The sequence below is a fragment of the Hakea prostrata genome, chromosome 7 (assembly GCF_041222555.1).
Source record: "Hakea prostrata isolate BN-2017 chromosome 7, UWA_Hpros_2, whole genome shotgun sequence".
Classification (NCBI taxonomy): Eukaryota; Viridiplantae; Streptophyta; class Magnoliopsida; order Proteales; family Proteaceae; genus Hakea; species Hakea prostrata.
In genome coordinates this window covers 38,900,313-38,912,802 of record NC_142606.1, presented here as the reverse complement: position 1 = coordinate 38,912,802, position 12,490 = coordinate 38,900,313, and the positions used below count along the sequence as shown (strand labels likewise).

The window sequence follows — 12,490 nt, the reverse complement described above, 5'->3', positions numbered from 1 at the left end:
CCCGATGCCTTGGTGAATTTGCCCATGATATCAATTCCCCACATTGCAAAGGGAATGGGATTTAGAATTGAAGTCATAGTCTCCGCCGGGCGCCTCGACACTCGTAGCATGAATTTGACAAGTTACTACATCGACGAACGTAGTCCATAGCAGCTTCTTGGATCTTAGGCCAATATAACCCCAGCCTTAAAATTTTGTGGGCCGTGGCTCGCCACCCATGTGAGCGCCACAAATTCCTTCATGAACCTCAGCCAAAGCTGAGTTTGCTCCTTCGGGGCCTATACATCTCATAAGGGGTCCAAAGCATAAGATCTTTTATATAGTCTCCCATTCCTCGAATGACAAATCTAGCTGATCGAATCTTGATCAACCTTGCTTCTACTGGATCCTCGGGTAACTTGTCATCTCTTAGATATTCAATTATTGGATCCATCCAAAGAACGTTCGCTTCAATATAAGAAATTTCTTTCTCATGATAACTTGGAAAAGTTACCTCTTCAATGTAGACCGAAGGGTCTAGATTCTTTTCCTTGGCATTGGCTAATCGGGATAGCTCATCTGCCATCGAATTTTCATTCCTCGAAATCCGAGATATCTTCAAATTCCGGAATTGGTTCCGAAATGCCCGCACTATCTCCCGATATTTTTGCAAGCGTGGTTCCTTAATGCCATACTCCCCCCGGACTTGGTTGACTATAAGCCGAGAGTCACTATAAATAGTAACATCTGCAATAGCTAATGCCTTTGACAACCGAAGTCCCGCTATCGTGGCCTCATATTCCGCTTCGTTATTACTTGCATCAAATGCGAATCTCAAAGCATATCGAATAATGAATCCCGCCGGACTTTTTAATAGAATTCCAGCGCTGCTCCATCTTTATTACTCGAACCATCGACATATACCTCCCAAGCGGTTGGTATAAGAGGATCCTCAATGGTGGGTTCCACCGGTGCAGTAGTTTCTACTACAAAGTCGGCTAATGCCCGAGCCTTGATTGCAGTCCTGGGCTTAAAGCTCACTTGGAACTCACTTAGCTCAACCGACCAGGATACCATCCTTCCGGACAAATCAGGTTTGTTAAGAACTTTACTAAGAGGAAAAGTTGTAAATACCTCAATTGGATGAGCCGGAAATATGGCCTTAGCTTCCCGGCGGCCATCATGAGAGCCGAGCCTCGCTTCTCAATCTGCGAATATCTCGTCTCCGCATCCAAAGAACACGTGGCTTACATAGTAAATCGGCCACCGTTTCTTATCTTTCTCCCGAACAAGTACCGCACCGACCGCGGAAAGGGATGTCGCTAGATATAGCTGTAATATTTCCCCCTTCTCCTGGTCCGGACAGGATTGGTGGTTGTCCAAGTGCTTCTTTTAATTCCTCGAAAGCTTTCTCGCACTCTTCACCCACTTTGCTTCCTTGTTGCCCTTCAGGTCTTTAAGTGCCTTGAAGAAAGGCAAACATTTTTCTCCGCACTTGGAGATAAATCGATTTAAGGCAGCAACTCTCCCCGTCAAACATTGTACATCCCGAACGGTTTTGGGAGCCTCCATATCAATCGTAGCTTGTATTTTGGCGGGATTTGCCTCAATTCCCTCTCGTGATACCATGAAACCCAAGAATTTGCCCGAGGAGACTCCAAAGGCACATTTTTCGGGGTTCAACTTCATTTGATGTTTCCTCGCATCGAGAAAACCTCGCTTAAATCTGCAATGTGATTTGCTTTTGTAAAGCTTTTCACCAAAGATGTCGTCAACATATGCTTCAACGTTCTTTCCTATCAGCTCTTTGAAAATCTTGTTGACGGCCCTCTCGATATGTTGCTCCCGCATTCTTCATGGCCAAAAGGCATGACCTTGTAATAATAGCTTTCACGATCAATCATAAAAGCCGTATACTTCTCATCTTCCTTATTCATAAGGATCCGATTATACCTCGAGTAGGCATCCATGAAACTTAAAGTTTCATATCCCGCAGTAGCATCTATCAAGAGGTCAATCCGAGGCAACGGGTAGCAATCTTTTGGGCAAGCTTTGTTTAGATCCGTGTAGTCCGTACACATCCTCCACTTCCCATTCGCCTTTTTCACCATCACCACGTTGGCCAACCAAGTTGGGCACTCGATTGGTTCTATGAAACCAGAATTTTTAAGTTTTTCAACTTCGTTCCGAACGGCTTCATACTTTTCAATAGAGAAATTTCTTCTTTTCTCGTATCACCGGTTTCGCCTTAGGGTCTATCCAGCAGTTTGTGCTCCGCAATGGCCCGATCGATCCCGGCATGTCCTCAGCAGACCATGCGAATACATCTTTATTCCGTTGAAGAAATAACTTCAATTCATCTTTAAACTCTTCCAAATGCTCGTAGCCGACATAAGTAATCTTTTTCGCATCCTCGGTACACAGCTGGATTTGCTCCAGCTTTCTCCACCGGTTCGGGCCTTTGCATCTCCGTTTCTTCCCGATCATCTCGAACTTCTATGGGGAGGGCAAGAACCTTCTTCGGACCCTCCTTGTCTTTTAAATAGGCAACATAACACCGCCGAGAGATCTTTTGGTCGAGGAGACTTGACCGATTCCCATATCGGTCGGGAATTTGATCTTCGTGTGCTTTGTCGAAACAATAGCACCTATTTTGGATAAAGATGGTCGCCCAAGAATCATATTATAGGCTGGTAGTTCTCGAACCACCGAAAAATTGATTCGGACAGCTTGTTTCTTTGGGAAAACTTCCAATGGAAAGATCCAACCGAACCGATCCTTCCGCTACCGCAGATGACCCCGCAAAGCCATATAGGTGTGTTGATGAAGGTTTCATCAAATCTTGATCCACCTTCAATTTTTGATACACTTCGTAAGAAATTAGGTCACCGCAGACCTCGTATCAATCAATACTCTATGCACTTCCCGCCGTGCAATCTCTACCTTGATGACTATAGCATCATCATGAGGTAAACAAACATCTCTCTCGTCTTCTTCGCTAAAGGTGATAAAATCTTCACCATTCAGCTTCTTCCGCTTCTCGCGCCTCTCCGGCTCCAACAAATTTGGATTTGGTTTTTAAACTCCGGAATGATTCGGGCTCTGGACCCCCGAAGATGGTAAGGATCGGTGACCGAGTAGCAGCTTCAATCACCTCCTTGCCTTTTTTGGACTTCGGGGCCTCCCTTGATCGTTCCCGAACTAACCGAACGATTCCTTTTAGGGGCAGCCGCACGTGGCCCGCGTGGCTCCTCCCCTTCTCCTCGCTAATAAAATTGGATAGATGTCCCCGAGATATCGCCTCTCAATATCCGCCTTCGATGACGACAATCATTAGTGTAATGACCATAGTCCTTGTGGAATCGGCAATACTTTTCCCGATCCCGCTGCTCTCCGGGTTTCAAAAGAATTTTAGGCGGCCACTTCAAAATATTTTTTCTTTTGAGGATATTCAAAATATCGGCCCGAGGAGCATTCAATGGAGTGTACTCACTTCTGCCGGGGGATCTTTGGCGCCAAGGTTGGGATCTTCCAACCCGATCACGAACATTCTTCTTTGGCTTCTGCTTCTGCTCAGGAGCCTTTTGTTCCTTATTGGAGACTTTATTATCTCCTTGGCGCGCATCTAGAATCTCCATGACTTCAGCCTGCTTCGGCATCTTTGTACCAACTCAAAGCATAAGTCGTGGGTATATCCCGTAGTAATAACTCCAGGAGCTTCCGATTTGTGAGTCCCGTGAATAGAGCGGTTCTGCCTATCTGTTCATCCAAGTTTTCTATCTCCATCGTCACTTTGTTGAATCTTTTCGAAACTCTCTCGATCGATTCGTTCTTTCCTTGTTTGACAAGAAACAAGGTTTCTTCCGTTTTCTTGACCTCGTATCCCACTCCGGAATCGCCCTATGAATTGGCGTGCCAATTCGTCAAAGTTTACGATCCTTCCCGAGGGGAGGTTAGAAAACCACTTTTGTGCCGCTCCAGCTTAGAGATGAACCGAAACCCCGCATAAAATTTCATCGGAATTACCCGAAACCGCCATGGTCTCGTTGGTAATAGCCAATGTGAGCCGTTGGATCTCCGGAGCCATCGAATGTTGAGAAGGTAGGCAAACGAAAGTTATGGGGAAACCGATATCCCGCAATTGGCTCAAAAAAGGAGTCTTCCGAATGACCGAGTAAATATCCTCGCTATTCTTCCCTTAGCCAATTGCCCTAACTTCTCATTGATGTTGGCCAATTCTTGACCAACTGGGTCGGGTGATCCTCAAGCAATACGATCACGACCTCGATTAACACGATCATCACGTGCTACTCGATCATCACGAACAGCCCGTCCTTCACGAACGTTTCTCTCATCACGAACCGCTCGATCATCACGAACGGTTCTTCCGACAAAGGGTGAGTGGGTTCTTACCCCAGCACTCCAACCTTGTATTTGAATCGGTTGTACTCTCTTGCGGTCTATCGAACCGATCGCCTTGCCTTGGTTGATCATCAATCCTCCGAAGTCCTCGGTCTCCTTCACGGAAATTCGATCGACATTCCGGTCTTCAGCCATTCTTTGGTCACGTGGCAATGCACGTCTCCCCGAGTCGTGTTGATCGTGTTCTTGTGGTAAAACCACTCGTCCGGTGAGCAAGCGGAGTGCTTGGCTCACCTCCAAGAGTTGAATCTTTACCCGATCCAATTGATCTTGGATTGTATCGGGAGGAAGATTACGTCCTCCCCGGCCTTTATCCACCTCGATAGGATTTTGGCTTTCCGGGGAATATCTGGATTATTTACCCCTGTATCCGAACACCGGAATTGCGTTGTGCAGCGGCTGCTGCGGCTGATCTAGTCACCATGGCTTTTTCAAGTCTTTCCCACAGACGGCGCCAAATGATGCGTCCAAAATCTGCTCAGCCCTTGGATCTCCACGTGATGTCCCGCAAAACAAAAGCGTCGGATGTGGCCCGACCGCGGGGTCGGGAGTCCACCTCCGAAGGCTAAGTTAGTTGATGAACTTAATCACAAACGGCTCTGCTAGAAGCACGAGCTAATGAATGAAGAAACGGGAAAGGTGATCTAGATAGCAGGGACGCCGATAGTTTAGGTCTATCGCATGTATCCGAACCTCGAGTCTCAGATAGTATTCTCCTTGATCGATTGATCCGTCCCCCACCTTGTATGGTAGTGAGGTTTATATAGAGTGTACCTTCGAATCTCCTTCGTTGGATGCACTCGAGCCTTCTTCGGGTAGTCGTTGGATCTCATTAGTAAGATCCGTTGAACGATAGACTTCTACTAGTTTGGGCTAGTAGAGGACTCCTGAGATAACCGTTAGGTTATGCGATAGTTATCCCTTTGATGATGATTATCCGCAGCCGTCTCTGCTTGAGTCTGCTGTCATCAGGGTGATTACCCTAATTCATAAGTAAGATTAGGGCACGCTTGCAGCAGAATAATCTTTCTTCTTCGGCAAGCCATCTTCTGGATCCGGTTCGCTTGGGAGCGATTCGGTTTTCTCCGTCTTGACCGGGGTCGAGGGTCGGACCAGGTATGAACCCGGTCTGATCATAAACTCTCCATATCAGTTGACGATGACAAAAAAGCAAATCATGATATGCTTGATTATGGCCTAGGACCGACATGGCCCAAGACTGAATTGGGCCAAATATTAAATAGGTCATAAAAGGTTCAACATTGTTGGACTGATAAGCCCGAATAGGCCCGCCCGAGATCGGCCCGTCCTAACCAATTGACTCCCCTAGACATTGCTCATCTCGTTTCCTTTTTATTTTTGGTAAACAAAAGAGGGGATGCAGAGCAGCGAACGGTCCAATGCAAGAAACAGAGGAGCACAGGGGATTCAAACCTAGGACAAGAGATTTTCCAAACCATTTGGGAGTGAACTTGAGATCGCTAGACCACCCCCGGTGGTATTGCCCATCTCATTTCAAAGCCTCAGAGGGTGAAAGTTGCAGTTTCACAAAACAGAGATCCCATTTCTGCATTTCGTTTGATCAATTCAAACCTACCGAAAAGCCAAAAATGATTTTGTTGACTCAAAATATCAGATATTCGATCATCATCCGAAACGTTTCAGCATATCGGGTATTTTCAGCCGAAATTTCGACTGTGAAGCGAAAAAGCATCATTCCTCATGGATGATTAGAAAATTTCCCAACCATCCTGCTGTGGCTCCTGTTCTCTTCGTTTGTCATCATCGTGGTGGAGGAAACGAAGCACACATCAACGGGAATGGCCCAGAAGTTGCAGAGCAAGCCATGCTAACGTGCGTGCGTCTTTACTGCAATCAAAATCAAGCAGAGATAGAGAGAGAGAGGATCTTCAATTCGCTTTAAGGTATAACGTCTCGGATTCTATCGCTTCTTTCCAGTTGAAGGAGATTCCAAACTAGTGGCTTCTAAATGGCATCTGTGGTCTTATTAACTTGTGTCACTAAACCCTAATTGCATTTTCTCTGACTCTTACTTCACAGCAAAATTGTCTTCAAGATGTTTATGGGATGGGAAATTCTAGGGTTCTGAGAACGAGTTGTGACTGAGCCCTTTCTGCTGAGCCATTTGTCTACATCCTTCTGTTTTCTTTCGGCAGGTCTTTATTTTTGGAATGGGAGCAAGAATGATGCAACCAACCATATCAATGTTGGAGAGCAGGAGCTCCAGTTGTTCATGTATCATCCTTCAAACTTCCCATATAACACAGAACTGGAATCTCAGACCATGTTTAAGTGCACAAATTTTGAATTTGGGTTTGAAATCTGCGCCAATTCTTAGAAAGAGGTTAGCTCCAACTTTCTGCTTATTTAATTTTTCAGAAAATTGAATTACAGGTACTTGAAACGCAACGCATGGTATATTCATTGATCATCAAGGTGCATTTTCAAAATTTGGCCCAGCAATTATAGGCATGAAGTCAAAATTTTATTCATGAGTGAATTATTGCTTTTTCAGGGGATTTCCTTCTTACCTATTAGTTTGTTTTTGTAACATTTGAGCTCCTTTTCTGTAAGAATAAAAAAAAATTGCTGAGATTTTCCAATTGCTATGATTTTTTATTACTAAACTTCCAAAAGGCGATTTCAGACAGAACTACCTGGAGGGATGCATACAGGGTACTTATGGCATTTTCTGTGAGGCTCTAAACAGTGTAAATTTTCTGTTACTCTAAACAAGAACTATCAGAAACTCTTGCCCTTGCTTTCTGGAGCCTGGACTAATATCAACTATTGACTCATCATACTTCAGCATGTAACAGAAATAAATAAGTGTGCATGTTCTGCTGGGGGAATAGGAAAAAAGGGGGGAAAAGACAAGGGAATGAACTAATTTCTATTTCATGAAAACTCATGGTTACTCCATTCTAACTGCTAAATGATGAGCCTGTGTATCTGAACACTGTAGAGTTACACTGTTACACAAAATATTCAGCAGATTCTGTGTCATAAATAAATCATGCTAGAAATTCACTTGTATTCCTTTTGTGGGATCATGATCCTGGTAATGTTTACCAAAAAGAGTTGGCTGTGGGAAGGATAATTATTTGGAAGGGAATGCTCAAACCACTCCCTAACCCCCCCACCCCCGGCAGAGAGACTGCAGATGAATAGGATCTCTTTCGTGGCATCGAAACTTCTTCCCTTGCAGGATTCTGGATTCTTTGAAGGAGAAAAACCAACCCAACCCCCCAGACCCCCACCCTCAGCCTCAGTGATTAGGGTCTTAATTCACCTGAAAACTAGAGCTTCATCTTCTAGTGCAGAATCCGCACCCAGTTCTGCTGCACTCCATCACAAGGCTGCTTCACCTTTGATCAGATTCAGAAACTTTTGGTTGGCACTCCCTCCCAGAGCCACTTCATTCTTTTGCTCTTCCTCAAGCTAACTGCGTCTACAGCCTAGTCCAACACAGTTGAGCTCAAACACAGAGTCTTTTTGATTTGTAACTTTAGTTCATGAAATTTGGTTGGGAGAAGCAAATAGTTTAGATTATGTTGGCTATACAGTACTTAGGGTTGCATTTTGTTATAACCCTAGTGTTGCACATGGGTCTTCAAGGGGATTATTTTATTGAACACTCTGGCTTTACTTTTGTATGTGTTGGGCTTTTGTTCGCTTGAGTTTTCTCTGTAAGAGGCCACTTTGATGAGCCTAAACTATGGTTGACAAGTATTGAAATTTGAACCTATTTCATTAGTTTAGTTGGAATTGTTTTGAGACAGCATTTTTTTAGTTTCCTTTTCAGTGTATGTTACCTTTTTTTAATAGTTAGTGTATGTTAAGCTTATTAGTAAATGATTTTGTTACGTCTTTTGTTTTAGTTTCTGAGTCTGTTTTCAAGGTCTTGTATATAATTGTAATGTGTAAGGGGATACAACTTTGTTCACAAATTTGATAAATGAGAATCATATTCTCCCCCCCCCCCCCCCAACCCAAAAAAAAAAAGCAAAATCTTTGTGCATTGTTCAGTGAGAGAGTATGGTGTGATGCCATTATTGAGAGGCTGTGGGTGACAGAAGTTGCCATGATATCTTCTCCTTCTTTGATGTATTCTTTTTCATTTTTTTGTTTTGAATTTCCTGCATATCTAAGGACCGATCAAAGTGTTTACTGTTGCTGGACCTGAAATATGTGATCCTTTTTTTGATTGGCTATACTTGTGACTGGTTATTTTACATAGCCAATACCTAATGGTTGTGTAGCCTGTGTGTGTATTACATTTATTAGACAGTTTCATGACAAGTTGTTAATTTTTATGATCATCTCATATAGTGTATTTCTGATGGTTGTTCCTTTGTTGTTGTTTTCGTCAATGCTTAAAAGCTGTTCTGAGAAAAGAAGACATAACTGGAGTATGGCATTTGCTTTAGACACAGGTGGAACTCCAGATGCTGGAGGAAATGAAGACACCCTCAACAATGATGGTAATGGTCTCGGTCAGACTAGACTGGGGAGGATAGTGGGTGCTGGTGGCAGACAGTTGTTGCAGAAGTTGAACGCTGCTAGAAGGAACTTCCCTATGAAAATTTTCCTCTTGTTATTGGGTTTCTACACTGCTAATGCACTTGCTACAATCCTAGGACAGACAGGTGATTGGGATGTGTTGGTTGCTGGGGTTATTGTAGCTGCAATTGAGGGGATTGGTATGCTTATGTACAAGAAGCCTTCAACTCCATCTACAGGGAGGTTTCAATCCTTGGTTGGGATGGTCAACTACTGGAAAGCTGGTGTCTGCTTGGGCCTTTTTGTGGATGCTTTCAAATTAGGGAGTTGATGCAATGATTCCCAATATAGTTCCTGATAGTTTTCCTTCACTTACCTTACTTAACTGGTGGAGAGAACAAGAAATCCTCGCCCAATATTGATATTGTGGATTGCACCATGATTGCTCCTAGCCTGCGGAGGAGGGGAGGGGGGAAGAAAACAAGGTAGACACTCAAGCAACCATTGAGACATCAAAGAGCAAACGGAGGAGGCCAAGTTACAGATCTTGCATTTAGCAATAGACGGTTCTTAAGTTTCCTTTTGATGCCGGCCTTTGTGTGGGAAATTAAGCGGAGACACTCGAATCCAGATCCAACGATGTTGAGGAACACTGACGTCCTTTTCTGACTCTCGCTTAAAACAGTTAGTTGAATCTTTATATGCCTGCAATTTATTAACTCTTTCATCTTGTAGGCCCTTTTTTGCTTCAATAAAACATTCAAGAGCAAAAGGTGAAAGAGGCTATTCTTTCAGGTTCGAAATCAAGGGCCTTCTTAGCCAGGAGATTGCAACAACATAGAACTCCTAGGATACAATCTTCTTTTGTTAGGGTTTGCGTTTCTTTTTTTTTTTTTGGCATATGATTGGGGATTTCATTTTCAGCCTCTACGGGCATGATGCGTTTATATTTTATATAAAAAAGTTATTTGGGTCCCCTTGGTGAGGCCTAAACTCTCTCTATGTAAAAAATTTATGTTTAGGTTTCAAGCTAACTAATATCATTTGAGCGTGTTAAGTTTATTTGTAAAATGACTGAAATAGCCGTCCACCCTCGCTCTCCCTGCCATGCTCACACTCTGCCAAAAATCACCCTCTGACTATTTGACCCTGCTGATCTTTTTAATTTTCTCCTTAGTCCTCTCTCCATGTGAAAAAATTGAATATTAATACTCAGGTGCCTTTTTTGGAGAAAACTTCAAGCAATAAAGATATTGGATAGAAAAATAGTGTCAGGTGACTTATGAGCAATGCGCAAAAGTTTGGCAAATTTTGCCGGTATTTTGCGGATTGAAAGCCGAAAATTTTTGGCAGCTTTGACCTCTCTTTTTGCAACTCTGGTTTCTCAGCTTTAGTGATGGGTCGTCCTCGGATGTTAGACAAACAACCAAGAAGAACAAGAGGCCGGAGAAGAGAGGAGAAATGAAGGAGCCAAACACTTGGACTTTCTCTAGAAAACCCTTAACACATAGGTTAGTTATACATAAGCAATTTTTGGGAATGGTTGCATAAGGGTTTCATCTTGCGAGTTGGTTGAAAGTTACAGAGCCGCCGTCACTGTCAAAGGTGAAGGATGGGGCTTTTACCCGCAATGATGAAGGTAACGAAGCATTGATATGAGGAATCAAACGAAAACGAGAGAAACCGGTGAGGTTTTGTGAAACTTAGGTGATTTTCGCTTGTATTTTGCTAGTTGGTCGGAGTATCGACAATTTTTGGTAATTATCACTTTCGCCACCACTGAACCTAGAGAATTTTATCATTTTTAGAGTGAAATTTGTCGAAATATTTTACAACTCATAAGTGAAACATCCGTACTTGAAGTCGATCATTGGTGCGGGTGTTAATCATCAGTCGATTTTTGAAAGGGTTACAGCTCAAAGAGCATATGAGTTGGATGAGAGCACAAAAATTAAAGATAGACAAAGGGTAGATGGCCCACTCTTTTTATCCTTCTTAGTTCGTTTCTTCTGTTTCTCCACATCGGAAAAAGAATGTTAATGTCTAGTAATTAATTATTTGTGCAATCATGAATATAATGACTTTACTTGAACAGGGTCTGTGCAATCTACTCATACCTCTGTATCCATGAGTTATAAGAAGACAGGAACCTAAGTCTGGTGGATGAACCATGGCAGTGCAATCAGAGCGTGATTAATAGCTCTAGTTGAGTTTTGACATTAACCCTACAAACTGTAGAGGATCGTTCTCACAGATGATTCCAATCGTAGGGTGGTCGCACGGGTGTCTAGACTCTAAGGGCCTGTTTGGTTATATGAATCCAGAGATTTCAAATCTCTGGATTCATGAATCTGAGAATTATACCCGTTTGGTTGTAAAAATCTCTAGATTCATGAAATCTAGAGATTCACCTTTTTACACTAAAAACGTGAATCTATAGATTTATGGGTAAGGGGTGAAATTCAGAGATTTCAAAAAAGCTATACATTTGCACATTCACAAAAATCACGTTGATCAAATAGTTTTTTAGGATGAATCCACATATTTCATTCCACAACCAAACATCTAATTTTATAAATTATAACTCCATAGATTTGAAATCTATATATTTGAAATCTCTAGATATTTGAAATCTCCAGACTCATGTAACCAAACAGGCCCTAAAATGTTACTTTTCCTTTTATATTTTGATGAAAATGTACATATTATTAAAGAAAATTTTACTTCGCTTGAATTACTAATTTCACCTTGCCATTAAGCTCTTTTTTGTTAATTAATGACAAGACAATCCATATTTCTGAAAAACCTCAAAATAATTTTAAGAGTTTGTTATTCTTTAAAGATAATTGTCGATGTCCCTTAATGGTAGAGTTATATATACTAGTTAAAAAATCTTACTCTTTATGAAATTACTATTGTCATCTTTATATTTAATTGTGTTAAAAATTGTTAACTTTGGGTGTGCAATGTGTATTTGGTACTTTGTTAAAATTAAGAAGTCAAAATAATAATAATAATAAATAAATAAATAAATTGATATTACGTTTATTTAGAAAAACCATATGGAGTCTACTAGAAAAAAAATGGAATATCCCTCTTGCCCTTAAATTCTAGTTATTTTTTATTTAAAGAATAAGATACTCATGAATATTACCAAAAAAATATTTAAGATACTCATGAAATGACATAAAATGGTGAGTAATAATAAATCTTCAAAATTAGTTTGAGATTTTTTTAAAATTACAGAAATATCACATCATCAGTTAACTAGGGGTTTCAATTTATTGCCCGAGCCGTTAAAACTGAACCGCATCAGCCCATTATAGCCCGAACCAAACCTTAATGGGTCGTAATTGGGCTGAGGGTTGTGGAGCCCGCACCAACCCGAAACCGAACCGCAACCTGTTATAACACGTTTTACAACCCATTTTGTAATTTTACATTAAATAGTATTTGAATCATTATATTACCATTAGGTAGTTGGTATAGATAATTAAAAAAATTAAGCATGAATTCAAATATCAAATAGTCATTTTACAACTTAATATCTAGGTTATTAATTTCT

The 12,490-nt window shown here is 41.7% G+C and overlaps 1 protein-coding gene and 1 non-coding gene across 4 annotated transcripts; both read left to right on the top strand.

Annotated features, from left to right (window-relative positions):
* Positions 1-6,167: 6,167 nt before the first annotated feature.
* Positions 6,168-9,728, top strand: NPQ7 (antigen receptor-like protein (DUF565)). 3 transcript variants are annotated; one of them, XM_089164311.1, is made up of 3 exons: positions 6,168-6,326; positions 6,579-6,766; positions 8,806-9,728. In XM_089164311.1, exons 2-3 carry the CDS (start codon positions 6,594-6,596, stop codon positions 9,254-9,256), a joined length of 624 nt encoding a protein of 207 aa, XP_089020437.1. In that variant the 5' UTR covers positions 6,168-6,326; positions 6,579-6,593; the 3' UTR covers positions 9,257-9,728. The 3 variants fall into 3 exon arrangements, with proteins under 3 accessions (XP_089020437.1, XP_089020436.1, XP_089020435.1); XM_089164310.1 differs by having other exon boundaries at positions 6,463-6,766; XM_089164309.1 differs by having other exon boundaries at positions 6,168-6,766.
* Positions 9,729-11,002: 1,274 nt separating this feature from the next.
* Positions 11,003-11,219, top strand: LOC149011083 (small nucleolar RNA U3). The gene has a single exon (XR_016174828.1). It is a non-coding gene; the product is annotated as a small nucleolar RNA U3 (small nucleolar RNA).
* Positions 11,220-12,490: the final 1,271 nt, after the last annotated feature.

Excerpts from the sequence above, each read along its gene's own strand:
- NPQ7 (XM_089164311.1), top strand. The coding sequence starts at position 6,594 with ATGGGAGCAAGAATGATGCAACCAACCATATCAATGTTGGAGAGCAGG. Across the intron at positions 6,767-8,805 it reads GCGCCAATTCTTAGAAAGAG|CTGTTCTGAGAAAAGAAGAC; the intron begins GTTAGCTCCAAC and ends AATGCTTAAAAG.